The sequence below is a fragment of the Polypterus senegalus genome, chromosome 4, assembly GCF_016835505.1.
Source record: "Polypterus senegalus isolate Bchr_013 chromosome 4, ASM1683550v1, whole genome shotgun sequence".
Taxonomy (NCBI): Eukaryota; Metazoa; Chordata; class Cladistia; order Polypteriformes; family Polypteridae; genus Polypterus; species Polypterus senegalus.
In genome coordinates, this window is record NC_053157.1 from 226,084,897 (window position 1) to 226,102,007 (window position 17,111).

A 17,111-nucleotide genomic window follows, 5' to 3' on the forward strand; every position below is an offset into this window, starting at 1 on the left:
CAATGATTGTTTTGGTAAAGCCATACTCAGTGTATTCATTAGGGGCTGTATTATTGTTATTAATGGCCCGGTATATGAAGCGCTGGTAACACAATAAACTACAGATCCCATAATGTCTGATGCTGCAAGTTATTGCGAAGCCATTCATTCAGGGCTGGAGTCGTGAGGAGGAAGGACCAGTGCACAGAGGTTGAGTCGTGTGGAGGCGCTGCGCAAGAAAGGCATTTGTGGCCAGGACTTTGTATTGGGGTGAAGGTGTGCACTACTGGGTCTTAGTGACCATAATTTGGGTCTGAGTGACCAGAGAAATTATTGTAAATATTGTAAATAAACCAAAGATATTTCGTCGTGGTGGTATTGAACAACATGTCCGCTAGATATGTATATATATATATATATATGTTTATGTGTGTGTGTGTAAATATATATATATATATTTATATATATATATATATATATATATATATATATATATATGACTGTCTATGTCAGGGTTGTTTCCTTTTCTTTTCATTTTTCTTTAACACAGTACTTCCACAATATATATATATATATGTATATATATTTATTACCAAACTTAGTTTTCTAATTTCTATATTGTTCCCAAAATACAGAACTTGGGAAATAACACATCACTTAATTGGCCCAGTAGTCCAATTAAAAACAGAAGCCGGTTGGAACATAAACCTGCAACCACAGTGGGTCCCCAGGACCGAGGTTGGGAAACACTGTGTTAGTATATACAATAAATTATCTATGGATGATATGTACATTTTAAGTAGAAATCAATATGCAATCTACAAACAAAACCTACACCGTGTACCTGCCCAGCCGTAGCACCATGTACTTCTGATTGGCATCAGACAGAACAGTGGCTTTTCAAGACACATACAGTTGTAGACGCTGTGGGAGAAATGTTAAAATGGCTATTTAATCATGCTGCTTAAGGTAATTGTGTGCTGTGATCCAATTTTCCATTCTGCTATAGATCAGTGCTGTGACTCTAGGTCAGGAGTGTGGAACTCCAGGAGCCTCATGCATAACGGCATGCGTAGAATTTGCACTATAACATGATGTAAGCACAAAAGCCGAAATGTGCTTATGCACAGAAAAATCCAGATGCAGGAATCTTTGTGTACTCCAACTTCCGCGTTCTTCCTTTACATAAATCCTGGTCAGCGTGAAAAGTAACGCTCATGCACGCGTGCTGTCCCACCCCAATTCCTCCCAGAATTACGCCTCTTTGAATATGCAAATCAATATAAATCGCCTTTAAGCTCAGCCTTCTGTGAAAAGACAATGGGAAAAGCACGGGGGGAAAATATAAGAATGTCAGTGAATACCAAGTGGAGGCAAAGGAAAAACATACAATTTTTTTATTTAAACCGTGGTATAATCAACAAAAGGAAGTTGATCGAATGACATAGCGTGTTGGAGAAACTCAAAAAGCTCAAGTTTACTAAGTCGCACAGTGCTGGAAATAAAAACGAAGTTGTCACATATCAAAGTCGCTGTGAAAAGGCGAGTTGTAGCCCACCATCTGAGTGTCATATGAAAGCTTATTAGGGTACAGAGAAAAAAAAGGCACACAGTGGGGAAAAAGCACGAAATGTCAACTTCAACCTCGAAGTTTCCACTTTAATCATGTAGTTTATTTTGTCATTAAAGCAGAACATCATAAACTTCATCTTAAAATCATTTAATTAACCAGTTTCTCAAATCATATCGTAATTAAAGTAGCACATTAAATGCTTTGATTTGTATGTGATCTTCTATGTGCTCTATGTGTGTGAATCACTACTTGCTTCTTAAACCGGCTCTCTTCCTCCGACTGGACACAGAGTCCATTACATTTGTGATAGTACAGCTCTCTGAATAACTAAAATGCTGAGATGTATACGTGATATAATTTTCACGATGATATGAGTTAAAGCACGTTATTAAACATGGGTTTCACGGCGCAGTGATTGTGGGCGACCTTCAATGAAATTATTTATTGCAGCAGTACTCATGGGCGGCTCTAGGCTCGTGGCGACCCTGGGCAGATAAAGAATCGATGGCCCCTTCACCCGCTAATGTCAATATGGTATCTTATGCACGGCGGATGGCCACATCCGTTGCGGACACTGCATAGCCGCCTCGTGCTCATGACACAAGCGTTTAACTTTTGTCAAAATTTGCCGCTGCATTTTTTTATCTGTGTCGTTATTTTCTGTTTTATATTCTCTTTCTGTTTTATATTCAATATATATATTGGTGTGGCTGCCCCTGCAGTCCTTGCTTTTCTTTCTCCAAGTAAGTAACCAATCGCTACACAATCAGCTCTGTAATAGACGTTAAGCCATCTGTAAGCTTTGAGCGACGATTCTTCAAAACGTTTAAGGAACATTGAAATATCTTCATAGTACATGTTTAATTATTCTATCCTTCACATCAGTCCCAGTGAAGAATATAGATTATTTAAATGAAGTTAAAGTTTTATCTGTATAATATAATAAACATTTCATCTTAAAATTGATATCGTCATCATATGTAAATACATGCTTTATAAAGTGGCTCAGGTTGTGCAATATTATAACTGTTGTGCAAGTTTACAGTGAGGTAATTCTACTTATAAGTACAAGGACAAGCAATTGATTGAGTGCGTTTATAGTTCTTGGGATGAAATTGTTTCTGAACTGCGAGGTCCGTGCAGGAAAGACTTTGAAACATTTTGCCGTGGCTTGATAATTCTCTTTCCGGTCAGCTGCTGCTTGATTCACACTCAGATACAGTGATATAAATACTCCGAGTGGTGCAGTGAGAGTAATATGAAAAAAAAAAGATGATCCGCTCTGGAAACTCCTAACGGGAGCAGCTGAAAGAAGAAGAAGAAAAAGAAGGTGCAGTGAGAATAACAACGCTAAAGCAGTTATGGTATTTGGAATACTATGGCTACATATTGTCACAGGTTAATTACAATCAGATGCATTAAACTAATAATAATATACGATTAATATCAGTGTATTTATAAGGCCACATCAGGAAAGAAAAGGATAACCACACAGGAACAGTAGCACTGCTTTGACAGTGGGTGCTGCCATTCTGCAAAACCGAGCAGAGAACTTGCGTACGACAGGGTATGAGGTTCTGTGGAAATGTTCGTGGCTTTACACCAAGTTTAGGTTTTATACATCGCGATTTGAACGTGGAAATGTTCTTATGCAACATTTCTGTGCGTACGCACCATTTATACATGAGGCCCCAGGCCTGGTGGGCTACGGTGGCTGCAGGTTTTCATTCTAACCCTTTTCCCAATCAGTGACCTGTTTTCACTGCTAATTAACTTCTGTTCCCTTCATTTTAATAGCCCTGTTTTTAAGGATTCAGTCCTCCCAATTGATTCTTTTCTTCATTAAATGACAGCCAAACAGGAATGAGACATGAAACAAGCCAACAGATGACCAGCTAAACTGGGATTTCAAACTCCAAGCAATCTCTTAATGAGAATCTGATTCTTGCTGTTAATTAAACCTAATTATCATCTAATTCCATGGCTTTTTGCAGCTCTCATTCTGCCACAACAGACATTTCCAAAACTGTTGATTTTCTGTTTTTTCTAAGAACACAGTCAAAATGTTTTGGTGACCTGAGAGATCAACCTTACTGAGACCTTCACCTTTCTTTATTTTCAGATATTGTGTGATGGGCACAGGTGAGCTGGTCATGTGGAGGCTCGTTTTGTGTCTCATTATTGTTTGGCTGCTAATTAAAGAAAAAGAGACAACTAAGGGGCCTGAGTCAAGTTAATTAAAATGAAGGCACAAAATTTAATCAGCAGCAAAAACTGGTCACTAATCAAGAAGATAGTCAGAATGAAAACCTGCAGTCATGGCGGGACTCGAGGACCGGAGTTTGACACCTACACCTGCTCTAGGTAGTTAAGAGCACGGAAGACAGAAGTACATCACTTTGAGGGTAAAGTAGTGTTCTCCTACACCATATCCCAGAATTAGCAATCTCCAGTTTTTGCTATCCACATTGTCATATTGTTCAGCATCACAGAGACCAAGTCAAGCTTTATTGCCTACATAGAACCGTTATTTTTAATTTTTTATCTAATATTCTCTGCCCTCTTTCTCAAATCCTTCTGATTAAAAGGACATTCTTCCATTTCCACTCTAATTGTCAGCATCTTACTTAACCCAGTGTGAGAAGCACTTGCATACAGCTTGTGTCCTACCTAACCTGTTAAAAGAAGTCTGATTAGTACAATATTTTACTTACAAACCTACAATATGGTTTTAGAATGTATTTTCTGCTCATCTGTCCCAATTTAGATTTTTAGGAGGTCAAAAGAGGGCTATTTATAACAATTAGATGATATTAAATGTGTTAGTGTCACACAGAGGTTAGTGCTAGGGTTGATACTGTTTTTACTGTATATATATACAGTACTAGGGGCCTTCGCCCCCTGCTCGCTTTGCTTATAAACCCCCCCCCCTCCCACCACCACCAGCAATTTGCACCGTTTTGAAGAGGGGGGGCTGAATGCTCCCCAAGGAGATGCAGTCGCTCCTCCAAAACCCCTCTTAAATGGTGATACAATGGGAAACAAGTAACAGTTGTTTTTTTTACCTCCTCTTTGCTCGATGAGCTGCTGCTGCTTTCATCCCACGTGATCTGAACTTCGCTCGCCCACCCCTTCCCACAGGTACGCGAAACAAGTAACAGTTGTTTTTTTTTTACTTCTTCTTTGCTCCATTAGCTGTTGGATTGCTGTTAGCTTGCTGCCGTGCTGCGTGATCGGCATTTGTGTGGTGTTTCAAAGATTTTAAAGCCTGTACAGCACCTGTCCTTTTGTCCACAAACACTATGCAATCTCTTTTCGCTGTTCCGTTATTTCACCGAATAATATTTTCCATTTGCTTGTGCTAATGTGATCTTTACTATCATTTTTTGAGACTTCTTAATTTTCCTACTTCCTTTATCTCTAACCTGCTCTGTATGCGTATAACAGGACTTGTTTACAAAGGTTGCAAGTATGACGTGACTTGCCTGTCTCATGGGACGTGAAAGTGTCTTTCTGTCTCTTTTCAAAAGATCATGTCTCCTTGCCGGAAAAACGTCTTGTCCCAAGATTTTTTTTTATAATAGATAATAGATATATAAATGATTTGGATAGGAAAATAAGAACAAGATGGTTAAGTTTACAGACGATACCAAGCACAGATTGGCAGCACCATCTTTTGGATGTGCTCTGTATTTTTCTGTACTGTACTGATCTACTTATCCTCCCTTTTGCAGATATTTTGTTCAAGTAATTACATATTTTATGAGGATGACAATTAGGTTATTTTCTTAAGTATACTTGAAAAGTTTGCTACATTTCTGAATTTATTAATTAGACATAATTATTATTGCACCATAATAATTTATTTACAGCATTATAATATTTACATATGAAATAAAATTATTTGTTCATTTATGTAAAACCACTTATTGTGCTCTATCTTATTCTACCTTATTTAATGTAAATAAATGAACAAAGAAGCGACTGTATATACATTTTTGGTTATAGAAAGGTTCACAAATGACAATGTGTTCTGCAGTGAGAGTAGACAGGAGGTTGAGATGAACCTGGAGAGGTGGAGGTGCATACTGGACAGAAGGGGAATGAGAAGCAAGGTGGTAGAAGGGTGTGACTGCAAAGAGCAGAGGTGGTGAAGGTAGATGAATTTAAATATTTGTGTTCAACAGTTCAAAGCAACAGAAGGTTTGGCAGAGAAGTGAAGAAGAGAGTGCAGGCAGGGTGGGCTGAGTAGAGAAGAGTGATTTGCAATAGAATAGTACCTGCAAGAGTGAAAGGGATGGTCTATAAAACAGTAGTGAGACCAGCTATATTGTATGGTTTGGAGACGGTAATACTGACGAAAAGGCAGGAGACAAAGCTGGAAATTAAATGCTCTGGGCACGTGCACAGGAGATATTAGAAGTTCATTGGGAAAAGAATGTTGAGGATGGAACCGCCAGACAAGAGGAAAGGAGGAAGGCTAAAGAGAAGACATGAAGGCAGTCAGTGTGGCAGAAAATGATGTAAAAGACAAGAATAGATGGAGACGGATGATCCACTGTGGTGACCCCAAAATGGGAGCAGCCAAAAAAAGACAAAAAAAAAAACATTTATCTGCCTGAGAGAGTACATAGTCTGTACGTAAGTATAGGACAGTCAGATTACGTAGCATCATGGCAAAGCAATGGTGCTATCAAAATTCATTACAGACTCCAAAACTTGATATCAGAAACTTGGCAAAAACACTCGTATGGAGGTGACAACATCGCAGAAACATGCAGCTGAAGACAAGGTGGAGAAGTCACAGTAATTGTTACATCTGAGCTAAACAGCAAGAGAATACCAACTGCCTGTCAATTGTCAATTTCTAAAACTAATAATCTAATAATAAACTAGAAATTCCCTAAAATACAATGGGTCTTTCTTACCTGATTTGACTGAACTATTAACCCACTTACTGTGGTGGGCTGCCGCCCTGCCTGGGGTTTATTTCCTACCTTGCGCCCTGGGATTGGCTCCAGCAGACCCCCGTGACCCTGTGACCCTGTAGTTAGGATATAGCGGGTTGGATAATGGATGGATGGATGGATATTAACCCACTTAAGTTCCTTTTCCCAGATGGTAATTCTTCTTGGTGATTTCAACATCTGTATTGATATTCCTACATGTAAAATGACCAATGAATTGCTGCCCTTGCTAGACTGTTTTGACATGGAGCAACCTGTTAATTTTCCTACCCACCCTTTCAGTCTGGTTTCAGGGCACAGCACAGCTGTTAAACTGTTCTGCTTTGGATAACTAATGATTTGTTTATGACAGCAGACTCTGGACAAACCAGCATATTAATTCTGTTAGACCTCAGTGCAGCATTTGACACTCAGGTCAGACATGACATTCTACTGTCCAGAATGGAGAACACGCTGAGTATCTCTGGCACTGCCCTGCAGAGGTTCAAGTCCTATCTGACTGATTAGCAGGGGTTTGTTAGTCTTCGCAGCAGCAGGTCCAGCTCATAACCAATCTGACAAGATGTTCCTCAGGCTCCTGTCTTCTGCTCTTCTGTGTCTATGTTTCCCCTTGGTCATATTATTCATAGTTTCTACTGGGTTATCATTTTTATGCAGATGATACTCAACTCTATTTCAATGTTAAAAGTGAAACTTCATCAGAGCTTTCTCAGCTCACACCTTGCTTCAATGAAACTAAAATCTGGATGGAGCAGAACTCTGTAAAATGAAATTGCAACAAAACTGAATCTTTGTGATTTGGCACTAAAGCAAAACTTAGGAAAATTAATGTCCTTACAATCACTCTTGATGGTGATCTCATCAGACCTTTTTCCAAATGCAAGGAATCTTGGTGTCATTTTTATTCCTCTCTTTCGTATTCTACCCACATAAATCACATTAAGAAACTTTCTTACTTCCACCTCCATAACATATTCAGTGTTCACTCATTCCTCTCCTTTTCTAATTCCTTGTTCATGATTTTATCACATTCTGCATCGATTATTGTATCTCAGTACTGGCAGGTGCCCCTTCTAATCTTATATCACAGCTCCAGTTAATTCAAAACTCTTGCTGCAAGAGCCCTTACATGAACCAATAACAGCGAGCACATCACACCCATCCTACTTCACCTTCACTGACTTCACTGTGTCTTATAGGATTGAATATAACATTCTAATAATAACCTACAAAGCTTTAAATGGCCTCACACTGGACTACATCAATGACCTTCTCTATCACTCAGCTCCTGTTCACCCGCTAATGTCCTCTGATTCTGGTAATCTTGTTGTGCCCCACACTAACCTGCACTCTGTGGATGACAGGGTCAGAAGATGTATGGCACCCAGACCTTTGAAATGACCTCCCGAATTAATTAGATCAGCTGATGCAATTCATTTTTTAAAAAAACAACTTAAAACTCATCTGTTCAGGAAAATGTTTAACTTAACTTAACATTTTGTGCCTTCTTTCAGTTTACCTCTCTGTCCAGATGATCAGGATAATTTGTGTGTCTGTTATATCACAAATTAGGTTATTTGTTCAGGGTTTTATTTTTGTATTGAATTTTGTATTTACTCTGGTTTATTGTTTTTATTCTATTTATTGCTTTGCATGTCCTGTATTTAACTGTTTTAGTGCTTTATGCAGAAAATATATGCACCCAATGTTACATATAGTGTACCAGCTGTTTTTACTGAGACTCTGTGAAGCACCTTGATCATGGGAAAGGTACTATGAAAATAAAACGTTTTATTATTATTATTATTATTATTGACGGAGACATATAGCAAACACTGGTTTAAGCATATTTGTGGATGATTTGATGTAATTAAATATAAAGTATTACACATAGGCAGTAAACATTTTAAGACTTGAATACAAACTGATAAGCTATTATATGGTTAAACTCTTTCAGTGGTAGGCATTACTTTGAGTCTCTCTCTAAAAGAAGAGCTTTGTTAGATGAAGATGTATATATTGTTAAAGATTTTTATTTGGCTTTCTTGGGCAAACTAGCAATAATTACATTTAATTTAATTACATTACTGAACTGTATAGAGATAGAGAGGCTGAAGAAAGCTTACCCTACACTGCAATTGCTTGAGGGAGGGTCGACAGCCTTCCACTTTCCAATTGAGGCCATATGTGACCCCTTACTCCCAGGTGGCACCCCAGTCAGTCCCATTACAAGGACAAAACAGAGCTTGATAAGAACTAAAGCTGTGAGTGATTAGTAAAATGAAGATGACCAAGGACTGGTGCTGCATGGTGGTAGTGCCCAAGAATATCAGCTCTGTGAAAATCTGTGTTGATCTCACTCAACTGATAGATAGATAGATAGATAGATAGATAGATAGATAGATAGATAGATAGATAGATAGATAGATAGATAGATAGATAGATAGATAGATAGATAGATAGATAGATAGATGGTAAATGGTAAATGGCCTGTATTTGATATAGCGCCTAACTAGAGTTCAAGAACCCCCCTAGGCGCTTCACAACACAACAGTCATTCACCCATTCACACACACATTCACACGCTGGTGATGATAAGCTACTTTGTAGCCATAGCCGCCCTGGGGCGCACTGACAGAGGCGAGGCTGCCGAACACTGGCGCCACCAATCCTTCCGACCACCACCAGCAGGCAAGGTAGGTTAAGTGTCTTGCCCAAGGACAGATAGATAGATATGATCTATGTAATAGATAGATAGATAGATAGATATATAGATAGATAGATAGATAGATAGATAGATAGATAGATAGATAGATAGATAGATAGATAGATAGATAGATAGATAGCTGTAAACAGTCCTTTTTTAAAAGTTCTTTATAAAAAGAAACAAATAAATATACTATACAGTATATCGAAATGCATAAATTTGTCATTTTTGTCAATCAATCTGCACTCTACAACCCATAATGACAAAGTGAAAATGTGTTCAGAAAGGTTTGAAAATTTATTTAAAATCACAAACTGAATCTATACAGTAACTGTTCAGACCCTTTGTTGTGGTACTGTAAATAGTGGTCAGCTGAATCCTGTTTACTTAAATTATCCTAGATCTGTCTGGACCCTGATTGGAGTTCACCTTTGACAATCTGATCTGATTGTGTTGTTTTGAAAGGCATACATATATGAATTTAAAGTCCCACCATAGAGGACATTCTATACAATTTTGGGATGGTATTAGGCAGGTGATGAGCACTCTGCCCAGTGGAAAGACATCTTCCATTCAGTTTGAAACATAACTTAAGCCAGCTCTAGTTTGCCTTTTTAAGGATGGTAAAACAAATTGAGAGCAACCCATTGGTGCAATGTTGGAAATTTCTTGTATGCATAAAATAACTCGCCGTACCCGGTGGCTCCGCCCGCGTAGTAGTGAAACAGAACAAACTTTAAAAATCAATGAAAAAACAGGTATTGGTATCTAAGCAGAGGCAAGGTCCGCTCCAAAATGTTGCAAGAGACAAGAGCGATTCGAATGGAGGCTGGCGCATGAGTGAAGAAGGCCCCAGCCGAATCTCCACTCTTGACATCATGCTTCCCCCTCCCCTTGGCCCATAGCCTCTGTCTCGGATTAGTGTGAATATATCGCTCCTGCATGCGAACTATGATTCTTAGCGCAATGAGAGAAGTCCCAAAATCAACCGAAATGTTCAAGCAAATTATAGAAAAAAAACCTGATCTAAATCCATTAATTAGTTTGTGAAACTTGTGAAAAGTAGACATACAGACAGATGTTGGATTTTATATATATAGAGATTGTTTCAAGTGATAATGTTTGTTTGTTCTGTTGCACTTTTCTTATAAGTTTTGCAATAGTTGCAGTTTCAGTGTTCAGATTATTATCTAAGGGAAATTTGATTGAGAAGGGGGGTCCTGGTATAGAACAAGTGTATGCTTGCAGAACAACAGAGGATCCCAGTAATTTAAAGTAAACAACTGCAAGGTTACTGCTGTTAGTCTTCACACAAACTGAGTCACACTTACAGTGGATTCAGAATGTATTCAGCTTCTACAATTTTTATTTGAAAAGATCCCACAGCAAAGCAAAAACTAAGTCATATATTTGAAGTGATTACCATGCAGAGCTTAGTGACAGGATTGTGTCACGCCGAGATCTGGAAAAGACTACAGAAAATTCCATCAGCATTGAAGATTCCTAAGAAAATACTTGCCTTCATTATTCTTAAATCGAAGACGTTTGGAACATCCACAACTCTTCCTCGAGCTGGCCACCTGGCCAACTTGAGTAATTTTCTGAGAAGGGCCATGGTAATAGAAGTGACCAAGAACCCAATGGTCACTCTGTATGAGCTCTTGAGAACCTGTGCGGTAATGGGAGAATCTTTCAGAAGCACAACCATCACTGAAATACTCCACTGGTCTATGCTTTATGACTGAATAGCTCGACAATATCCATCCATTATCCAGCCCGCTATATCCTAACTACAGGGTCACAGGGGTCTGCTGGAGACAATCCCAGCCAACTTAGGGTGCAAGGTAGGAAACAAACCCCGGGCAGGGTGCCAGCCCACTGCAACGCACACACACACACACACACACACCCACACACCAAGCACACACTAGGGACAATTTAGAATTGCCAATGCACCTAACCTGCATGTCTTTGGACTGTGCGAGGAAACCCATGCAGACACGGGGAGAACATGCAAACTCCACACAGGGAGGACCTGGGAAGTGAACCCAGATCTCCTAACTGCAAGGCGGCAGCACTACCACTGAAACTAGGCAGGGGTTGAAAGCAGTATTAATTTTTACAATAAATTTTTATTTAGTTTTAGTCTTAGACTTCTGACTATATTGCATTTTTAGTCACATTTAGTCATTTAATTATTGTTAGTTTTAGTCTAGTTATAGTATACAAAAAGTAAATTCATTTTTCCCCAAGAAAACGTAAATCAGTTTTAGTCAATTAAAAGTAAAAGGAAATTAGTCAAACAGTCAAAATCAGATGGATATCTTATTTCACATTTGAATCTTTACAGAATATACTGTACCTCTAAACTAACATTATAACATTAGAACACTTTAGACAAGAACAGGCCATTCAGCCCAACAAAGCTCGCCAGTCCTATCCACTTATTTCTTCCAAAAAACATCAAGTCGAGTTTTGAAAGTCCCTAACGTCTTACTGTCTACCACACTACTTGGTAGCTTATTCCAAGTGTCTATCATTGTTTGTGTAAAGAAAAACTTCCTAATGGTTGTACGAAATTTCCCCTTAACAAGTTTCCAAATGTGTCCCCATGTTCTTGATGAACTCATTTTAAAATAACAGTCTCAATCCACTGGACTAAATGCCTTCATAATTTTAAACGCTTCAGTCAGGCCACCTCTTAATCTTCTTTTGCTTAAACTCTAAAGTCTCAGCTCTTTTAATCTTTCCTCATAACTCAACCCCTGTAGCCCTGGAATCAGCCTAGTCACTCTTCTGTGGACTCTTCTCTTCTCTGCTATGTCCTTTTTGTAGCCTGGAGACTAAAACTGCACACAGGACTCAAGATGAGGCCTCACCAGTGCATTATAAAGGTTGAGCATAACCTCCTTGGACTTGCACTCCACACATCGTGCTATTTAACCTAACATTCTGTTAGCGATTTTCCAACCGCCCATTGTGTATTCAGACCTAACATTTTTCTTTCCTATGTGTAATTCTTTACATTTACTGACATTAAATTTCATCTGCCACAAATCTGCCCAAGCCTGTATGCTATCCAACTCCTTCTGTAATGATATAACAGATTCTAAATTATCTGCTGATTCAGCTGTCTTGGTATCATCTGCAAACTTAACAAGTCTGTTACTTATATTCCTATCTAAATCATTTATGTATGTTAAAAATAGCAGAGGCCCTAGCACTGACCCCTGTGGAACACCACTCTTAACATCGGCCAGTTCTGATGAGGTTCCTCACACCATCACCCTCTGCTTCCTGTGTCTGAGCCAATTCTGCAGCCATCTACAAACATCACCCTGAACTCCCACTCCTTTTAATGTGATGCCCAACCTCTTATGTGGCACCTTATCACCTTAACATGCACACTAATGAGCCAAACCACATGTAGTGATCATTGAACATAAACTGAAGAGCAGGTGTGGAAAGGATTTACTCCACAAGATCACAATCAGAAAATGGTAGCTCTGGTCTGCCATCACAGTGTTATGGCCTTCAACACACCTTAGTTATGCCACTAAATTTCACCAAAAAGGCTGGACAAGGAAGCACATATTGGACTGATATATGGACATATAGACTGATTTATCTGACCATGTGCAAATTTTAAATTTAAACTCTGATAGTTTTTCTCCAGCAACTGAAAAACACTGATTAAAATAACACAAAATAAAAATTCAAACATTATTATATCTGTACTGTTGAATTAATGAATTTGAAAATAATGTAGGAAGTTTACATTTAAACAAACCCTTAAAAGCTGTTTTTGTAACAAAATATTTGTCAGAGAATCCCTTTCTTAGGTTTTCAACATTTGATATTGTAAGATTTATGTTAAGTTCATTAGTTTGTTAAAAGCTCACTAAAGAGTAACATTTAATGGGAGGAGGTCATTTTACACGAATCCATTATTTCAGGACTCTTGTAAAAGAGCCTTTGCAATGCTGTTTCTAAAGTGTCTCACCTAAGTGGTCAGACTTTGTTACTGCTTAGCCTTTATACAAATCCACAATTACAAAAGTTACCTGTAGTTACTTAATCCAGAGAGACTGCGTTACAATCAGTAACACAACATTCTAATATGTGACAGAAGTGCTTCTGTGTTCTTCACATTTTAGGAGTTATATTCGTAAACATTAGTTTGCCCTCTAAAATCAAATGAATGACACAAATTTAGTATTTGCAGATTCGTATTCACTGGTAAAGAAATGCTGTCTTGCCATACTGTACATGTACATATATTATTAATTAGGAGATGTGCTTCAAGCACTGAAATCCTAAATACATTTTATGTTACTATTACCAAATGGAGCAGCTCATTTCATCGGTGATGTAGACAAGCCAAATAGCCACTTTGTTTGAAACTTACCTCAATGTTTAATTGCTATGACTGTTGCCATCACTGCCACTGTGTCTGTATGTGTAAGTGGACACGTGTGAGGTTGTGTCACCTGCCACCCTGAACTGTGCTCACTAGTTACCAAACAGGTGGATACTCGGATGAACAGGCGTAGATGAGCTCATTTCAATCACAAAAATGATTGTAAAGCTTCCATTCCTATACTGGGACTGTGCAGGACCCTGCCTTAAAAGCAATTTCATCTACTGCAACAAATGCATAACACTACAAGCTAAACAACTTACATCTGAGGCTGAGCGCATCTGATTCAAAGCTGCCCAAATCTGTTTCTTAAGCAACTTGTAAAATTCTGAATGGAATTAGTCCAGTGGATCGAGACTGTTACTTTAAAATGAGTTCATCAAGAACAGGGGAACACAGTTGGAAACTTGTTAAGGGTAGATTTTGTACAAATGTTAGGAAGTTTTTCTTCACACAAAGAACAATATAGATACGTAGAATAAATGATCAAGCAGTGTGATGGATAGTAGAGCCTTCAAATCTTAAAGTGATGGCATTTTGGACAATCTCCATGAATAGATTTTTCTGCTGAATGGCTTGTACTCTTCACAACTGGTTTAATGTTTTCATGAATTTCTGTGTTTTCTTGTTTCTTTTATAAATAATATATGGATTCTCTGTATTTTAGTCAAACTCACCTAATCCTAATCATTTAAAGCAATTGCAGTTACACTCCAATCCTAAATGCACATTTACTGGAATGGAGTCATAACATACTGTATGGTAAACACAACTTCAGCTGAAATCCTAGCAAGCTCTTTCCCATAAGTACTGTACATTAAATAAGTTTACACACTGTAGTACTTTTTTCCAAGTAATTTTTTAAAACTGAGAATATTTTAATTTCAACACACTGGTATTGTCAGAAGTGAGCCTGGGCTTTTGTCTTATGCCCTGCTTCCACCGCATCTCTCTTGTTGTCAACTGACCATAGATTAGCAATATTGTAACTTGATACTGCATATACTAACCTTTGTCACAAACTTTTGTCATGATTTACATGGCCAACCTCATGTGGATACATGTGGATTATATACGTGTATTAATGTACATGAAATTTTTGTTTGGTCAGATAAGGCAAAGAACTGATGTCTCCTCTTTTATTTCAGGTTCTGGGACATGACTGAGCCTAATGGTGGCCAAGAAGAAAACTGTGTACAGATGTGGTTATTGTCTCAGTGGAAACGTTGGCATGACTTCCCATGTGAAACTACAGCAAAAAGGATCTGTGAGGCATTTGCAACTCTGCTTCCTATTTAAACTGCTGTCAGAAGTGTCAGCCATATGACGGAGCTACTGTCTTCACACATTATGAGGATTGCTTCAGCAGTAAATCATGCAGCTGTTAGCTTGTGCAGGGAGTAGAAGGTTATCTCATCTTGTCATGTTCTGAGGAAGGCTTGAGCAAACAGCAAATTCTGTGTAGTTTATAAAATGAAAAGCTGTCATCTTTTTAAAATATTTGTGTTGCTGCCATTTTGTGAACAGTAATGGGATAAGCAATGTCCCCCCATACTGGATAAGCAGAATACAAAATGAGTGAAATGAGAAACCTTTATTTCCATATGAGGAAACAACTATCGTAATTTTTATATAATCTTTTAATGATTGTATATCAGTCCAAACGTATTACATGCCATAGTGAAATCCTTTCAGAATTTAGGAAAACTAACATTTTATAGATCTGTGCTTTTCTTATATTTATTTGACTAACAAATGCCACAGCATTTACCACCTAATGCATTTCTGTGCATAAATATCCAGGTGATTAGAAAGTTTTCCAGAATTTGAGAATTAAATTTATTTTCATATTTTACTTGCATGGTAAAGCTATGTTTTCAGGCAAATTTATGTATATGTCATTAAATAATTAAAGACAAAAGAAATTTGAATTTGGCATAAGCATCAAGAGCCATCATGTTAACATTTGGCTGCAGTGGCAGCTTCACATTTTTTTCAGGTATCGTGATGTTTCAGATTTTCCTGCAGCTCTCTAAGGCTCACTTAAACATCAGTATTTGTGGGAAAATGGGTCACAGATTCTTAATGTAAGAACTCTAAGTCTGCCACTCAGAGACTCTTTTTTCATTCTTATTTTGTTCCAATATAATTTTGTTTTTCAATTGTTGGACCACTGAGGGTTGGATTTTAATACCAGCCACAGTTTTGAGGCCTGTTTCCATTTCTAAAACTTACTCTTTTAGTTCTTTTCTTCTGGTGTGATGTTTTCCTGTCTCTGCTGTAGAGAATCACCCTGATAATGGGATGTGATGCTGCCACCGCTGTATAAGTAGAGTTATGTGGGATGTATTATATACTTTATATGTTTTAGTCACAACACAACTTTCATCATTTACGTGTTCCTGAGCTAACCTCAGGAGGGCTGGTCATTTGATATTCATTGCATTTTTATTCATCTCACACCTTCTGAACTCTATTATGTTCTTTAGTTTTTCTTTTCATTTAACAGCATACAGTTCACTTTAACATTGTGTAACTTTCTAATGTTTATAGCTCTGTCTCATAAATTAGCTTGCATTGCCCCTGTTTGTCACTTCTATAATGATGCCATTTGTATAACACACATGAAATTGAATTTTAAGGAAAAGTAATTGAAAATATGGTACAATTGTGGTGCACTTGTCAGTACAACTGCCCTACACATCCAGTACTTGTGGTTTGAATGTCAAGTCCAGTTGATCTTTGTATGGAGAATGAAAATTATCCTATTTATACAAGAAGTTTTTCCAGGTACCTCCCAACAGATAAATGTGTGAGATGATTAGTGATTATAAACTGGCTCTGAATGTGTGCCCTGTGATTGACTACCACTTGGCCCTGCATTGAGTTATGAGAATTAGAGAAATTTACATTTACGTATTTGACTGACACCTTTATCCAAGATGATGTCAGATGCAAATGGATGCATTCCTTTTGTCTTTATAATTGGAGCACAGGCAGGTGAACTGACTTGATCACAGTCGTACAGTGTCAGTAGCAGGATTTGAACCCACAACCTTAAGGTTTTGCATCCATAGCCTTAACCACTATGCCACACTCCTTACTTATGGTAAGCTGCTTATGGTAATTGTTATCATCATCATTTCAAAATTGGAATTTTTTTAATGTGAACAGACCATTCAGCCCAATTAAACTCAGTAAACATATCCACCTATTTTCTCCAAATTACCATCAAGTTGAGTTTTTTTAAGGCACCTTATGTCCTACTATTTACCACACTACTTGGTAATTTATTCCATATGTCTGTGGTCCACTGGGTGAGTAAAAATCGTTAAACATTTTTACACATAAGCTTTCTACTGGTCTCTGTGTTCTTGTTGAAGATCCCATTTTAAAGTAATAGCTTGGATCCACTGTATCAATTCCTTTCATAACACTATGATCATGTCACCTGTTAATCTCTAT

The 17,111-nt window shown here is 37.9% G+C and overlaps 1 protein-coding gene across 1 annotated transcript in view; it reads left to right on the forward strand.

Annotated features, from left to right (window-relative positions):
- LOC120528083 (CD209 antigen-like protein C) overlaps positions 1-15,520 on the forward strand; it is a 38,322-nt gene extending 22,802 nt beyond the window's left edge. Inside the window, exon 6 of the mRNA XM_039752098.1 lies at positions 14,795-15,520. Within this exon, the coding sequence (XP_039608032.1) occupies positions 14,795-14,945 (151 nt within the window). The 3' untranslated portion in view covers positions 14,946-15,520. The remainder of the gene's footprint in view (positions 1-14,794) is intronic.
- The last annotated feature ends 1,591 nt before the right edge of the window (positions 15,521-17,111 follow it).